The following is a 15824-nucleotide window of genomic DNA, read 5'->3' as shown; positions in this document are numbered from 1 at the left end:
AATTGTTTGTTGGCGGTAGGCACTATACTATTAGAGAGACTAGTACAATCGCTTTTGGCAACGTCGATATCAACGGATTTGATACGGAACCGTGGTTTGGGGACTTGACTATCCGCGTATGGAATTGAGGCACGTTCAGCACGTTCAGCACGCTGACTCTGTGGGACTTTGGCCTTTTTGGGGGCGCCGCATTCCGACGCTCAACTTTGCATTCCCGTTGATAGCCAGCCAGAACGCAACGATTACCAAAAAGGTTTTCATCGACCAATCAGTCAGGGCGGATTTGAACGCTTGGTAACAGAAGTAAGCTCCAGCCCTAACAGTAGGGCACAATCCCGCGGTTGCCAGTGTCTTAACTCTGAAAGGCATAGCAATAACTAGGCTGAACTGACTTGGAGCTTCATTCTGCTGATGGAGACAACATTCGGCAGACTCTGCTCGGGAATCTTTTCTTCAGGTCTGTCGAAAATCCAACACCGCTCGAAATTTCTAGTTCTCGCTGCCCTTCCAATTGAAATGCATACCATGAAGCAACCTCAAATATTCAAAAGGGAGACCAATTATGAAGCCACATATCTGGTTCCTACTTTCAATTCAAATCCTGTCCCTGCTGATCTTCACGATCGTCCCAAATTCCCGTGGCCGGATTTGCTTCCTGTGGCTTGGCCTTTACAAACACTTCGGCGTCTTCTTCCGTTGGTCCATTATGCTTACCTTTGCGCTCTGTAGGGTCTGCTAGTACTGTGGCTTTATGGATATAAGCGAATGTTGTTACCTTGAGAAGTAATTGAACTATAATCACTAAGCTTAAATGGAGAAGCATTTATGGCTAGTCGGCGACCACCTCTCACCAAAGTCCTTAGTCTGCATATCATTCTCTCTGTCAGCTAGGTCTATGTATCTAGAACTTCAATAGCTGTGCCATGGCTTGAACTCCGAACGCTGTGGCGTTCTGCTAGGGCTCCAGCAAGAATGATCCGTCACGATTCCCATATAAGAGCTATCTACTCAGATGTTCGTCATGTTTGATTCTAGGCAGTATTTCATAGAGTCCAGTTTCCACCACACTCGTTTTTGAAAAGGGAGACCCAGATCGTCAATTATGATGTTTGACATCCGTTCTTTCGCTCTCGCATTCCTGCTAGCATCGCCCAGTCTAGCCGCCGAGGATCAATGGCTCAGCCCTGAATATCAAGACATCTTCCAACATCCCCTTCCGATACCACCTGTCAAGGCTCCCAAAACGTACGTTGAGCCCCATCCCTAACTTGCGTGGCTAATTATCCATCAGGTCCTACAAGAATGAGACCACGGGACAAGTGATTGACTACTATGAGATTGAGGTCAAGGAGTTCGAGCAGCAAGTGTACCCAGGCCTCCAGCCCGCAAAACTCATTGGCTACGATGGCATGTCTCCTGGTCCGACATTTCGTGTGGAGAAGGGGCGCGAGAGTGTGGTAAGGTTTATCAATAGGAGTCCGAATGATTTCTCTGTTCATCTTCATGGTTCATACAGTAAGTGAGATTTAAGCAAGGATTTAACTCATCCTACCTTTTCGTGCTACGCTCTTCGAATGCCTGTCTCGAATTATGTTTCAAGTCTGAGAACACTGATAATTGATTCTCCTCAGGCCGAGCTCCATTCGACGGCTGGGCTGAAGATGTAACAAAACCTGGACAATACAAAGATTACTGTAAGTCTACCGTCTCTCTAATCCCAGCGTATCCAGCTAACCCGGCGAAGATTACCCTAATAAACAAAGCGCTCGTACGCTTTGGTATCACGATCATGCTGTTCGCCATACCGCCGAGAATGCTTATTTCGGTCAAGCTGGATTCTACCTGCTCCATGATGCCGCCGAGGACTCCTTGAACCTACCATCTGGCAATTATGACATCCCACTCGCTATTTCTGCAAAGCAGTACAACCAAGACGGAACACTGTTCTCTCCAAAGGACGAGCGATTCTCGCTTTATGGCGACGTGATCCACGTCAACGGCCAACCATGGCCGTATCTCGAAGTCGAACCTCGCAAGTACCGTCTTAGACTCCTGGACACTTCAATTAGCCGTGCGTTCAATTTGTACTTTGAGGTAGATGACGATGCGGGGGAAAAGATCCCATTCGAAATCATTGCCGCTGATGCTGGACTGATGACAAAATCCGTTCAGAGCGAAGAGCTAGCGATCTCAATGGCAGAGCGCTGGGAAATCATCTTTGACTTCAGCGCATATGCTGGAAAGAACATCACACTGCGGAACAGCCGAAGGGTGCAGGCGGATGAGGACTATAAAAGCACAGACAAAGTGATGCGGTTCGTCGTTGGGCAGAGTGCAACAAGTGATCAGAATAATGGCGAGCTTCCTACTTCGCTACGCACCGTTCCCTTCCCACCCAACAAGAACAGTGTCGATCGTTCGTTTAGATTCGACTTCAGGAATGGAGTGTGGCAGGTCAACGGTGTCACATTCGCAGATATCAACAATCGTATCCTCGCTAAGCCAAAGCGCGGTCAGGTGGAGGTCTGGGAATTTTCCACAGGTGGTGGTTGGTCTCACCCTGTACATGTCCATCTTGTCGACTTCCAAGTTCTCTCTCGCAGTGGTGGTCGTGGAGACGTTTTGCCATATGAGAAGGAGGCTTTAAAGGATGTGGTGCTAGTTGGGCAAAGGGAAACCGTCCGAGTGATTGCGCGATTCGCACCTTGGGACGGTGTCTATATGTTTCACTGCCACAACCTTGTGCACGAAGATCATGATATGTGAGTTCTCTATCCTTCAAGAGAGCACGAGATGATACTGACACACAATAGGATGGTAGCGTTTAATATTTCTAGTCTCGGAGACTGGGGTTACTCTGAGAAGACTTCGTTTATCGATCCTATGGATAAAGCTTACCGATCCAAAGATGTGAACGACGCCGACTTTCAGGAAAGCGCTATTCAAGATCGCCTCAATGACTACTATCTTCTCGATGCTTATAAAGACCCAGAAAAGGTCGAGGCTGCTTTGGAGTCATACTGGGCAGCAGGTGGCGCTAGTTAGACTTAGACAACGAGGATTGCCTTGTTAACCGACAAGTAGATTTGTGCGATAATGCTGAGTACATAATGATACCGGAGAATTGAGAAGAGGGAGATTATGACAAGATAAACACATAGAAGGATGCCTTATTTAGGATATATTATGACTCTACGACAAACATGTACTACTCAAGTTCTCAACGGGCTATGACTAGTTGTGGCCTGACATCATCTCAAGACTCTTATGATAGTCATTTGTGCCATTTGATGGATCTGCGTCTGTGGCTTTGCATTTAGGCCACTGCTTCCCCATACCGTGTGCTCCGTCGATCCTCATAAAGCTTTGTCCCTTCGCTTTCAACATGTTTAGTGCGGCATCCTCATACCAACCATTGATAAAATCTCCGTGGAAGCAATATCCATCACCCATCTACAGCCCATCAGTTAGTCACTCATTTACAATCAAAGTCAGAATGACAGCACTTACTTCTCCACACGCAAGCTTGAATGGCGGTACCCCTTTCCATCCCTGCGGAACCGCCTTGCGAGTATCATACCTCACCGAGAACCTCAGCGATGGCATTCTCTTCATCCCCGTGGGGCATCTCCCGCCATTTGCAGCAGCATAGCTATACTTCTTGATATTATTCGGATCCACACAATCGGGGAACCTCAGGATCGCCTGCATGTGCGCACTGCAGGTAACGCGAGGCATAGCAGCGCGAGGTCGCGAATCACGATCCTCAGGCCCGGCGTCGCACCACCATGTGATCATGTTGATCTTCTCGTCGATGTCAGCCTGGGACTTAGCGGATGCGTTTCCAGCGATCATCGCAAGATCTTTGGGAAAGGGGATCTCGGCTTTGTCGATGTTTTCGTAGTATGTTTTGAATGTTGCGGGATAGACTTCAGTGTATTTGTCGCCATTGACGTAGTAGAGTGTGGGTGCCCCTGTTATCAGTCAGTGAATGGATGGGTAATGGCGTCGCAGGACTTGCAGTAAATGGACAAGTCGTTGGGGTTCTCCCCAGATGGGCATCCCTTCTGAAGCTGTTCCGTGGTTGGAAGATCTTTGGTGATTGCATCAGAACCGTAGAAGGAGTGCATATGAGAAACGAATTTTCCTGGTGATACTAGAGGATCCATGTTCTTGCGCATGAAGGGCTTGTGCTCGATATCTGTCAGAGCAACAGCGGTGCCCGCCATCACTAGCAAGGAGGCACGCATGTTGAAAATTGTACACAGAATGGAGTTATTCTCTGTGAAGATGGCTGTACTCAAGTGCTCTGATAGTAGACTGATTCTTGTGACTAGACCAACCAAGGATTTTATCGTTCATGTTATACCTGATATGCATTCGGCACTTCTCCGTTGTGGGGAACCAACTACCGAATCTGGGGTATGAATGCTCCGAGCGGTATATTAAGCTCTGTGGTGGAGTTGTACAAGATCTAATATCTTCATGGTGATATTTAGGAGTAGAGTGACCCGATTGGTTCCATCTTATAAAATCAGAGTCTCGGCTGAAATGGTTCCAGGACAACCCGAATCATCTCCGCTTCAAAGGGTGTCTTTTTTGCCTCTTCCATACTACAGGTGGAATTTTATCAGATATATGCGAAAGTATATATTGACTGGTCACTCATGTTTAGTTATTCAGGTGATGATTAAGACTAACGGATGCATTTCCCTGTAGATTGCCACGGCGAAATACTGTCTTGGGAGATTTGACGATATGTTTTTCTGACCTATGAAATAAATTAGTATGAGAGAAACATAGATATCGTAAATACTGCTAAGAAGGTGAAAGGGACCATAGCGACTACACATGTGCAAAGAAAGTATCTGTTCAATCGAATGACACTCATCGAAAATCAGGAAGAATTATCGTGCTCTGGCTCGACCTCTTTCCTATTCAAGTAAAATTTAAGACAAGTAGCACGTTTCCATTCATTATATTCCTTGACTTTCTATGAAACAGGAAGACTTCATCTACAATCTTGATCAAAATTATGTGATCAAAATTGTAGCCCTCTATGATTCCCAAATAGGTTTAGCGTGATAACTTTAGCTCTCTTCACGCAGTTTCGCGTGTGGGAGTAGGTGAAAGCTCACCTCTTTAAGCACAACGTAACCCACCTGTGTGCACCAAATACAACCCAGAAACCACTATCGCAATGGCTCCTCAGCGCCCTAAAAGGCATCGCCCTATAACCTTCGCGACGGCTGCTGGAGCGTTCTCCCTCAAGCTGCCAACCGCATCTCTGATCCGCATGTATTCTCGCACAGGTTCCATGTCCCCGCTCATATGGACCGGCCTCATGAGCATCATCACATTTGGATTCTACGGTTACGACAAAATCCAAGCAAAAAACAAGCAATGGCGTGTCAAAGAAACTACCTTGCATACACTCGAAATGCTAGGTGGTTGGCCAGGAGCCTTGATCGGACAACACTACTTTCAACACAAGACTAGCAAGACGAGTTTCCAGGTAGGATTCTGGGGAATCATTGTCGCCTGGCAAATTGCTTGCTTCGCTATTTGGAGGAGTGGGGAATTACCTTCCATGGCACACGGGTCACCACGTTATGGTATATGAATGCAAGGAGTGTAGACGATGGGGGTATGTTTCCTCCGTATGAGGTATAAGGATGCATTTTCAGGATGTGTTACTTGGTAAAAGACGCATCATAAGACAGGAAATAAAACACCCCAACACCATGCTGGCAAGTATGCCACCCAAGAAAATGATCACCCGAATCCTTCATTACTTCATTACGGCCGTCCCTTCTTCCCTGCTCTACCAGAAGTCCGGCTGAAACAGCCTATATCATGATTTGATTTGATATGTTGAGAGGAACCCCAACTCTATCGGGATTCCAACCATAAGCAGATGCTTATCGGCCAGTGAAAGGGCTGGTCAAAGTATCAGCAGTTTCACCGGCGGCCTCGCCTAGTGGGTTCTTCATTCCTCCACCAACAGCGTTGCCCAGACCAGTCTTCAACTGCTTGACGTCTTCCTGGTCGGAGGCGGGGATCTTGGAAATTTGGTCTAGCTGGTATTAGTATATAGTCTATTGAGGCGGAGTGTTACACCGACCTTTGGCGATGTAGGACATCTTGTTCTCGCCCATGGCCTTCAGTGCACTGCGCTCGAGCTTGCGCTTCAGCTCAGGAGGAATACCGAAGAGATAAACAGCAAGGCCAGCAACAAAGAAAATGCCAGCAAGGGCAGTGAAGAATTGAGTTGTGGCTGTCATGTTGATTGTTTGGAGTGGCGAAGAAGCGGCGAAGGTGATAGGTTGAGTGGAACGTGGAAGAAGATGCTTAAAGAGTATTTGCTGAGATACCTACCTCGAGTGAAAAATGAAGGTTTAAATAAAATCTTGCGATGCTGGATGAGGCAGTGAGACCCTATGACATCAGATCTCAACGGCGATCTGCCCGGAATGGACCCTTGCTTAGGCTGGGCTAGCCAATCAGACACGCTTTCATTCCGACAGAACTTGGCCAGTACACTGGGCCCGGAACACTTCAAATTTCCCACCAAGAATGTATCTGGAGTTTTTCAAGAACTTGCTATAATTAACCAACGGGCGACCGTTTCGTCATAGGTACATGCATGAAGGACCGATTACCAGGTAGCAGGGCCAGTACATGCCCACACAATCCTCTCGCAAAGAGGTGACATCAGTGCGAGATATACGATCATTCTTTCTTGACTTTTATCAAATTTGCAATACCAAAACTCTATGTACACAGTTGCGTGAGATAGGATGTCACGGGGTACCGATTGAGAAACAGAAAAGTATCAGATTTATGTTGCTCTGTTCTTCCAGGACATTCTGCAGTTTGAAAGGATAGACGTCAGACTTCATGTTTCCGAGATGGACCCTCTGAATCGTTTCGAAGCAGTTTACACCAAAATCTGAGAAGTAACGTCATATTGATTTTGAAGCCCAATGATATTATGTTTCAAGATAGACACTGTGGATGGGGGGCAGTGTAATGATGTTTCCACATGACTTCGTTTTGCTGATTGGCATATCCAAATGGACGGTTGTGCCTCCAAAATTGAGAAAGGAGTGACTTGTAAATGGACCGACTCAGCGCAAATGTTGACAAGTGAGACTTCGATATAGGAGCTCGTTGCGCCATGGAAATCCCTAGATCCTCCGGCGCGAGCCCTCTTCTCCTTGCCAATCATCAACGATCCTTTCAATTGCCAGTCCCATTCAGTTCGCCACACTCTCCCCTTTCACCATCTCACCCGTAACCCGCACCGATGTCTCACACTGAGTGTTGAGTTCTTCAGCCTATTTCTTGACATCGTCCTTCTCCCCCAGTGCTGGTTTCCGGCGCGGTACATTCTCCTTCCCCTTTCCCTCAAACGCCGTGTCCTGTCCAGAAGTTGAGCTTTCCGCCTGTTTCACCTGGCCTGCATCCTCTCCACCATCACCGTCACCCCCGGGCGTGTCTTTGCTTGAAACTTTCTCTTCGGTGTGGCTGCTCAGCTTGGTTTTGATCTTTTCGCGGATGTTGCTCAGAGTGCCCATTGTTAGGGGTTTTGGTATTAAGAATTGACTTGGGAAGTGTGATTGGCACGACGAAGGTGTGGTAAGGCTTGAGTATAGTCCTTGAGCAGGCCTTGAAGTGATAGACTGCATGCTTCCAGCACTGTAGAGCTATCATTTGATTATATAGCTGGCAGCGTTGGCCATCTGTTTGGAAACTCATATTTGCGGTTGAGTTGGACGGCTTGACAACTGTCCTTTGATAACGTGGAGCAAGCAAAACATAGTCTTTCATCAAGTGCGAAAGGGAAACTTGTATTGCTAAAATACACTTACTCAGTGAGAGTATTTGTGGTATCTGAAGGCGTCCGAAACTCTAACTATCAGGTCATTTCTTTGTCAACATGATTCTCTCGCGTTCACAGATTGGGCACGACGTGATAACGGATCAACAGACACAAACACAATCAAGATTTTCGCGAGAAATAGAATGAATTCCGCTTTTGCCATGCTGATGTCGCTAAAAAAATGACAATGTCTACTCAAACAACTCCGTTTGATCCTCCCAGAAAAACGCCACCGCATATCTATCTACCTTCGTCACTCCTTCCAAATCCCCTGAACCCGCCAACATCTCTCTTGAAAAACTTCCCGATGTTCTTAAGGTTCTCGTTGAGATTGGTCTTGCCGTCTGCGGCACCTGCACCGGCTGCGGGACCGTCGATGCCTAGTTGACCAGGCACAGGGCTGCCAAATCTATCTACACCGTCGCGTGCTGCGTTCATGATTGCGTTTCCGAACCCTGCAGGATCAAACCTGCCACCGCCCAAACTTGGAGTGCTGATCAAACCGCTAGTCGCCGAGGTTCCGAGACTTCCAATGCTGGCGCCAATGTTGGCAGATTGAATCTGCAGAGGTGTTAAAAGTGGTGAATTTTGCACGAGGTTTTCGTGATTGGGAGACGCGCGGAATGCGGCGAAGAGGTCGAGCAGTTGGGCTTGGTCGCTCTTGCGGACACCCTTGAGGTCCAAAATTTTGCGAAAGTTGGTGTCAGATTTGTCCGCGATGTGAATAAGATATGCTTGGACTAGAGCCTCTGGCGGAGAGGGACGGACTTGTAAGGTCTTGAGAAGAGGATCGATACGTGACATCGTTTGATTGACACGTTTGACGAAACTGAAGACTTGTTATTAAAGTTCAGATAATGTATTGCATGCTTCGCGTACCTTGCGGGAGGGGCAGTGCCCGCTTCTTCGTTCAAAGTTGGGAGCTCAGTGAAGGCTTTCTTGAGGACATAAGAATCTAGAAGCATCTGTTCGGCGCCCACCTCGGAGATCGGCTTGCTCTGCACAATGTTGGCGATGTAGGTGTTTGCCATGAGGTCGACAGCATTGTCGCAAAAGGCTCGGGCATATTGTTGCTTTTGAAGATGTTTGAGTATCTCTGCAGACTTTTCTTTGAAGTTGCGCAACAACTCAGACACGTAGGTGCTGGAGTCGCCAACACTTTCCAGCCTTGCCCACGGCGTATTGCGCATCTCGCGCCAACTTGGCTCACAGGCGATCTCGATTTTCCTTACCAAAACGCGGACAGAAGCACCTGCGATTCCCATGAATGCATCTGCCTGGTTTTGCAAATCGACCTTTGCTTTAAACTCTTCGTCTATCCGGCCTCTGATTTTCTCTTCAAGTTGGTTGCATGTAACATAGCAGTAGTCCGCTGTATTTAATATAAGCACAGCATCTTCGATCGATGGTCCTGATGCGCCCGACTTCTCACTTAAGAAGTAATAGAGCACTTGCTGGCCGTACAAATCCAGGTATTTGGCAAAAGTTGTGGAAAGTTCAAGTAATCTAGATCCAGTTGAGAGTTTGGCACATTGCGCAAGCGTGAGGCGATAAAAGTTGAACAACTCCGTCGATGAGGGGATGACAGCTTGTGCGGAAAATTCTTCTTCGGCATTTCGTAGCGGCTGCTGGCGATAGCTCGGTATCAGTGAAGCCAGTTGTCTGAGATGATTTAGCACAATGAACTTTCAAAGCAAAGGGGGCATGTACTTGTCTTGAGATTCGACCCAAAGCGACATATATGGCTCGAATGCTTCGGAAATGGCTTGACTGAATCCGTGGGACTTATCGTCCTTAGAAGCCATTGTATCAATTGAAGATCGAGACTGTCTTTGGTCAGCATCGTCAGCATGAGATCCGTTTGAGAAAGAACCTACCTCGTTGGAGAAACGTCTCTCAAGGGCTTGTTCAAAATTAAGGGTCTCCTGCAGGCAAGAGAGTAAGAGATCGACGTCCAAACTTTGACCGTCTCCTCGTCGAACAGAACGCTGCAAAATTCCCTTGAAGTCATCACGTGTTCCTTCGCAGAAACTGTTGGCAAGCATCTCATTCACTTTCCAATAAGAAGGGAAAATGCTTGCATGCTCCACATCGTATGTCTTCATCATGCGGTTGAACCAACTATATCGGCGAGAGATATTGTCTAATGAGCCCGCCTATGTTGGGTTAGTAAGCCGCGATACAGCCCATGTAGAACCGGATAGGTACCTCATCATTCCCACGGAAGACCTGTCGGTACTCTCGCAGTTGTGTATTGCAGTACCAATTGATTAACCGAATTCGAGCATGGTCACCGAGAGCATCCATGACCAAGCAAGCCTCCGCCAATGTCGCCTTCCGTTGTGCAACCTCCCCTTTGGCGAATATAACCTCGAAATCCTCACAGATTTGTTCCAAAAGTTCGCTCTGCAGATCAGCGACGTTGCGACTCAATGTTGCGATTTGATCTATCGACCTGTAGCTCTTGAAATGTGCGACAAGCTGGATGACAGCTTGCAGGAGCTGGGCGCATTCCCTGTACTGCCTGGTTTTGCTCAAGCTCCTCAGCTGCTCATATGCAGTCGTCAACATCTGCAGCCTCTTCAAAGCCGTCATGGAAAGCGTCAAGTTACGCTTTGTGTTATCCAGTCGCTTAATGTCCGCTGTCATATCCGTGATGGTCCGCTCTGTCTGCATGGCTCGCTCTCGAACACTCTCGATCTTCTTGAACAGGTCGGCGAGCTCTGCCTTAGCTGCCTGTATACGCTGCACGCTGTCCGCATCGGAGGCTGACTGTGAGGACACGAAGTTGGCGATGTCCTCGTCCAGGTCATCTTGGTAGCTGCGGAGCGTCTCGGTGACGCCAGATACGGAGGAGAGGGATGAGGGATGGGCGAAGAGCGCGTTCAGATGATCGATCGGGTCGTAGTCAGCTAAAATATATCCGTGTCAGTATGCATACAATCATGGCTTTATCTCAAGTGGGCATACCAGAATCTAGAGAGGGCGGAGGTGCAGGCATGAGGTTCCAGCTATGCCCAGCATTGGCCCGCGTCGGTCGCGTTATTAGGTTCGAATTGATTTACAGAAATTATTTATGTGATTGCTAGGAACGCAGAAGGATAACGCGACAGCTATCGGGGTGGTGGGGTTCGTTATTGCAGCGGCGGAGATATGTTCATGCTTGACGGAGCTATTGATGCGCATCGTGGAGGTGTCCAGTCCCCAAATCAAGTAGCCAATCACAGCACATCAACAATGGGCTCGCCGCTAGGTAGTTTCGGGGCATCCACTCGATGCTCTATCATAGCCATCATCAATGCAAGTTGACATCACCTGGCTTGTTTCCTCTGTCTCTAACTTTGAAGATAGATTGATTCGATCAATCGCTCACATGACAGATGTTTACTACAAACGGCCAATTTCCTCCTCATATCGAACTTCTTCATGTACCATCCGCTTCTATAATCCCGGCATTTGCAGTCCGATGAAGAGTGCTTATGGTCTAGAGTGATACCTATTCTACTTTGCAAAAGCCTTAACCCGGATACCTTTGGATCCTTTCTGCGGTGTCGGAATGAAATGATCTGCCTCCATCTCGACATCGCGCACCGTAGTCTCAAACAACTCCAATATACCAACATCATCTCCGAATGTTGCCTTTCTACTGCCCCAATTCCTCCAAAGATACGCAAGCGTCAGATATAACTCGCCGTATGCAAGGTTTATTCCAAGGCAATTACGACTTCCTTTTGAGAATGCAGTGAGATATTTGTCCAACCGTTTGCCTTCTTCGCCCAGCCAGCGCTCGGCAACAAACTTGCGACTCTCGGGGAATATATCTTCATTGCAATGGACTTGTACACTGGTCATACTGACCGAAGTCTTTGGAGGAATCACCCATTCCTTACCATTTGTTCTGTCCGTGAAGAGTATTGGCTTCTCGGGATCAATCCTCTGAGACCGGGTCGACAGACCATAACCCAACCGTAGGCCTTCTTTGATCACGGCCGTGAGGTAAGGTAGAGATTCAATGGTAGCGAGGGGCGTCTTGTCAATATCATCCACCGAGGGAACCATAGTTCGCAACTCATCTTTGAGCTTCCGCAGGGTCTCAGGCTGACGAAGCAGCCAGAATGTGATCAGTTCCAACGTGGATGCTGTCGTCAGCGTTCCAGCCATGACCACCACTTGAGCGTCTTCGGCCAATCGTTCCACTGTCTTCTCTTGGGGTGGAAGCTTTGAATCCAATATTGCGTGGAAGATAGTTGGATGGTCTTTGCTTCGCCATTCGTCATTCTTGCCAGCCTTGATCCGTTGAACTTGTGCCTTGGCCGTCTCGTGCTCTGCAAGGAAAGATGCAAGAGCCGGCTGTATCCGCTGGACCACAGACATCGGCAGTGCTTTCATTACTGAATGAACCCAGGGCACATGTTTCATGATGTGGATCGAGTGCAACCCCACAAGGGCAGCGTCCCGAGAAGAAGGGTCGAAGTTTGGAGACTCTGTGTCACGCTCAGTTCACGATCTATCTCAGTTACACAGTCAAGAAATACGCCTTACCAAGCCTGTAATCGCAACGCGCAAATGAATAGATGTTCACGACGTCTTGATGGGATTATGTCAGCTCTAGCTTACCAGGACACCGTGCATCTTACCATTTCCTAGAGCCGAGAACAAGCAGCTCACATTTAGCACATGATCAGTGTCCTTGAACTCGCCCATGCGCCTCAACATGACCCTGAGTCTCTCCTGTATGACTGGCTGCAGCCTTCTCACGTTCGCCATACTGAAGTAGGGATTAAGTGCAGAGCGGCGCTGACGGTGCAAGTCATGATGAATGGTAGAGAAGACGCATAGGTCTAGGCCAATAAATTTCGTATAGTACGGATCTTTGTCCGTACGCCGCGGCGCAGCAGAACTGGCATAGATGGTGTCGTAAAAATCCTATTTCAAATTAATATCAGGGTCGGTGCTTTCGGGGAGTACCCACAGGGTCGGATATGTGAAGCTCGCGTGGAGCCACGCGAACGATCGGACCGTAAGTCTTGTGAAGGTCCATGATCTTCAGGGTATATTGCCCGTTTAGCCATACATCGTAATATGCTTCGTACCTGGCGAACGTCAGACTAAACTTCATTCTCCTTATATCAATATACAACAACAGATGCTTACAGGCGACTCAGCGCTGCGAGGCGCGGCCCTGGTATGTGACTTAGAGGACCAAAGTATAAGCGGTAGATGGCAGTGTAGAACACATAGATCGCAAATAATGCGAGAATTGCAATAAACGAATCCATGCTGCGGCCAGCTTCGTTGCCCAAAACAGGGAAAATGTGGTCCATCAATCGTTATATGTGAGAACGAATCGATTAGACCAAGATGAGAAGTTCAGCCGTTGGCACTTTGAATGACATCACGTTGCGCAAGTAAGGACGCTGACAGGCTTTGCCAAAATCCTTCTGTTTTCCCGAAGACCTCATGGTCTTCTCGAGATAGCTATTTATGCTCGTGCTGGGATATAGTGCGCAATACAGGAATGTAGGGTCTAAAGTTGAATCGAATAGATTAACCAATTGACAAATGGCTGCTGATTGCGAATTGTACACCCTGGTAGTCAATGTGTACGTTGCGCTGGGTAAAACAAGGCGCAGTTAGCCTTAAGCTATGCAAATGGGGGCCAGGTACACGGGTGGCCTCTCTCCAGCGCCAAGTACCAATTCAGCAGCGACCTCCGACCAAACGGGGACTTTGATTCCATAGAGCGGTTCGGAATCTGTCTCGGGCTACAAAGAAAATGTCGTTATCTTAGTGTGTGGTTGCCGCAATGCCCCTGTCGAAGTAACGGCGCGATCATCAGCCCCAATAGAGATGAGATCATCGTTCATGGCCGGCCCAGCCATGGTAAAGAAGTGTTATCACCTATGGTGGTCTATCATATATATGCTTTGGTGAATGGTAGCTACAAAACATAGATTAGGAGCTGGCTGATTTACTTCAATCTTAAACTTGAAAATGTTTTCATATCTCGCAAACACCCTTTCTGGCCGAACTTACAAGGTCCTCGATATCATATCTTGCAAATGGGCGGCAGCCACTTCAGTCCAATCACGAAAGGAGAAATTGGGACAGGAACTTGAATTCCATAAACCAGGGAAACAAGTTCCACCATCTCCAGTACCAGACACGAGTACTTTGAACCGTCCCGCTGGACATCTAGAGACATTTTTCAAGGTTCTGGGAGAAGCCGGTGCCTCAGCCCAAATCGACCATGCTTCTATCTTTGCCATACTTCAGCTTCGCTTTCCATCTCATGTGGTCGATCCACAAACGTACATTGCTAGAGCATGGGAGACAATTGGACGACTGTTTCCCAGTTTAAGATCTGAGATTTCCACCCCAGACAAACATAAACCCTACGACGCAATAGTCACCTTACGGCCCTTCAGTAACAGAGAATTCCGCCAGACCTTCTCTGTGCATCCAAATTGCTCAAATGTTGACGAGCTGTTCTCGATACCAGACCTAAGAAATGGGGCTACCACATGTCACTGGCTTCCACTTCCGGGACAAGTCATTATCAAGTCGCCGCACTGGCGAAGTGATGGCTTCGGAACAGTCATGCTCAGCGATGTCTTTCTCTCTATTCTATCCACCTTGATTCAAGATGGACTTGATGCTTCTTTCGACGATTTCCCAAACCGACCTCCTCAGGCATCTTCCTTGTCACCCAGCATCGAACAGCTTGTTCAGAGATATACCAAGAACGAGTCAAACAGAAAAGATGAAGCCAACAGCCTCGTGGATGCCTTGGAGAATGGCGGACGTACCATCGCTCTACCTACACGGCCAGGGTCTGACAAAAGAAGGCCAACACACTCTGCTCGAACGGCCATCCGCATGAGTGCTAACAGTTCGGACGAAATCATCCGCGCATGTCGTGCGCAGGGCTTCTCAGTGACAAGTGCGATCAACGCAGCCATTATCCGCGCTACAACCCAATTTCCTCAGGATGCAGATGCAAACGCCTACGCTATATTCGCCCCAATCGATCTTCGCGGCCCATTGATGGCACTTGGTGCTGAAGAGTGTTCACAGCCGACAGGATCATACGTTTCAGGGCTTCCCTTACGTATCGAAGGAATCATGGAACACTCGAACAATGGAGAAAGTGTTCCAGCGAAAAGCTTTAGCACTCTGGCCCGCGAGCTGGGTGCTTTCTACTCGCAAGACATCCAACATTACAAGACGCCCGGATCAAACACCGACAAGACAGCTAGCTTGCTGCAGCTTGCCAGCCCATACATGGAGGGTATCTCCAAAATTTTCGCCCAGCACTCTTTGCCTGGCTGTCCATTCCCTAAGGCACCAGTGATCAGCAGCTTTGGAAAGATGGACGCGCTGATCAAGAGCGAATATCCAAAGAACAGTGACGGCCCCGCAAGTTCAAAACTACAAGTCACAGATTTCTGGGTTAGTTGTGACACTGCGACACCAATGATAACATTTAACCCTTGGAGCTGGGAGAATGAGATGACTCTTTCTGCTGCGTGGAACGAAAGCTTCTACAGCACAGAGTTTGCTTGCGATGTGTTGGAGAAGACTATCCAAGAGCTTTGTGACGGATTGCTTATCAAAAAAGCTTCATATCGAAAAATTCAGAGTACGTGTCAACTTTCTTACATTTTGAATCATTTACTAACAGTCACCAGGCTGTAACGACACGCAGAAGCAATCTCTCTAGAATTGTATGAAGCAATGTACATCAGTGTAAGGAGTAGGCGATTTGTTTCCCACAGATTATAGATGGAGTAACGACAGGCCGCTGGACGGCAGAACTTCTCCTTAATGATGGGGTAGGTTGTGTATAGTCTAGAGCACGTCAGTAATTGTAACGGCGATATTCGGTGATCCTCGGAAGCATTAAGAACCTTGTTGAATGATATCCAATCACTATCTT

The 15824-nt window shown here is 47.8% G+C and overlaps 8 protein-coding genes across 8 annotated transcripts; 3 read left to right on the top strand and 5 right to left on the bottom strand.

Annotated features, from left to right (window-relative positions):
• Nucleotides 1-1105: 1105 nt before the first annotated feature.
• BU24DRAFT_351291 (uncharacterized protein) lies at nt 1106-3045 on the top strand (the record flags this gene model as incomplete). Its single annotated transcript, XM_033523686.1, has 5 exons — nt 1106-1245; nt 1292-1515; nt 1632-1694; nt 1745-2762; nt 2814-3045. The coding sequence occupies 5 exons, from the start codon at nt 1106-1108 to the stop codon at nt 3043-3045; spliced, it is 1677 nt and encodes a 558-aa protein (XP_033381813.1).
• Nucleotides 3046-3234: 189 nt separating this feature from the next.
• On the bottom strand, nt 3235-4250 carry BU24DRAFT_434508 (uncharacterized protein; the record flags this gene model as incomplete). Its single annotated transcript, XM_033530028.1, has 3 exons — nt 3235-3453; nt 3586-3974; nt 4022-4250. 3 exons carry the CDS (start codon nt 4248-4250, stop codon nt 3235-3237), a joined length of 837 nt encoding a protein of 278 aa, XP_033381812.1.
• An 895-nt stretch (nt 4251-5145) lies between these two features.
• Nucleotides 5146-6075, top strand: BU24DRAFT_424488 (DUF1294-domain-containing protein). The gene has a single exon (XM_033528516.1). The coding sequence runs from the start codon at nt 5201-5203 to the stop codon at nt 5621-5623; it is 423 nt and encodes a 140-aa protein (XP_033381811.1). The 5' UTR covers nt 5146-5200; the 3' UTR covers nt 5624-6075.
• Nucleotides 5656-6421, bottom strand: BU24DRAFT_424487 (uncharacterized protein). The gene is made up of 2 exons (XM_033528515.1): nt 6125-6421; nt 5656-6076 (listed from the first exon to the last, which is right to left on the bottom strand). The coding sequence occupies exons 1-2, from the start codon at nt 6282-6284 to the stop codon at nt 5922-5924; spliced, it is 315 nt and encodes a 104-aa protein (XP_033381810.1). The 5' UTR covers nt 6285-6421; the 3' UTR covers nt 5656-5921.
• Nucleotides 6422-7340: 919 nt separating this feature from the next.
• BU24DRAFT_464246 (uncharacterized protein) lies at nt 7341-7691 on the bottom strand (the record flags this gene model as incomplete). Its single annotated transcript, XM_033532191.1, has 1 exon — nt 7341-7691. The coding sequence occupies one exon, from the start codon at nt 7689-7691 to the stop codon at nt 7341-7343; it is 351 nt and encodes a 116-aa protein (XP_033381809.1).
• Nucleotides 7692-8016: 325 nt separating this feature from the next.
• On the bottom strand, nt 8017-11046 carry BU24DRAFT_372904 (uncharacterized protein). The gene is made up of 6 exons (XM_033524516.1): nt 10856-11046; nt 10094-10797; nt 9763-10041; nt 9596-9711; nt 8765-9547; nt 8017-8714 (listed from the first exon to the last, which is right to left on the bottom strand). Exons 1-6 carry the CDS (start codon nt 10884-10886, stop codon nt 8126-8128), a joined length of 2502 nt encoding a protein of 833 aa, XP_033381808.1. The 5' UTR covers nt 10887-11046; the 3' UTR covers nt 8017-8125.
• A 207-nt stretch (nt 11047-11253) lies between these two features.
• BU24DRAFT_442534 (cytochrome P450) lies at nt 11254-13381 on the bottom strand. The gene is made up of 5 exons (XM_033530534.1): nt 13040-13381; nt 12858-12978; nt 12523-12811; nt 12428-12472; nt 11254-12369 (listed from the first exon to the last, which is right to left on the bottom strand). Exons 1-5 carry the CDS (start codon nt 13207-13209, stop codon nt 11387-11389), a joined length of 1608 nt encoding a protein of 535 aa, XP_033381807.1. The 5' UTR covers nt 13210-13381; the 3' UTR covers nt 11254-11386.
• A 1194-nt stretch (nt 13382-14575) lies between these two features.
• On the top strand, nt 14576-15646 carry BU24DRAFT_372899 (uncharacterized protein). The gene is made up of 2 exons (XM_033524515.1): nt 14576-15527; nt 15577-15646. Exons 1-2 carry the CDS (start codon nt 14765-14767, stop codon nt 15606-15608), a joined length of 795 nt encoding a protein of 264 aa, XP_033381806.1. The 5' UTR covers nt 14576-14764; the 3' UTR covers nt 15609-15646.
• The last annotated feature ends 178 nt before the right edge of the window (nt 15647-15824 follow it).

Source organism: Aaosphaeria arxii (assembly GCF_010015735.1).
Source record: "Aaosphaeria arxii CBS 175.79 unplaced genomic scaffold BU24scaffold_6, whole genome shotgun sequence".
NCBI lineage: Eukaryota > Fungi > Ascomycota > Dothideomycetes > Pleosporales > Aaosphaeria > Aaosphaeria arxii.
This window is presented reverse-complemented; position numbering and strand designations above follow the sequence as displayed.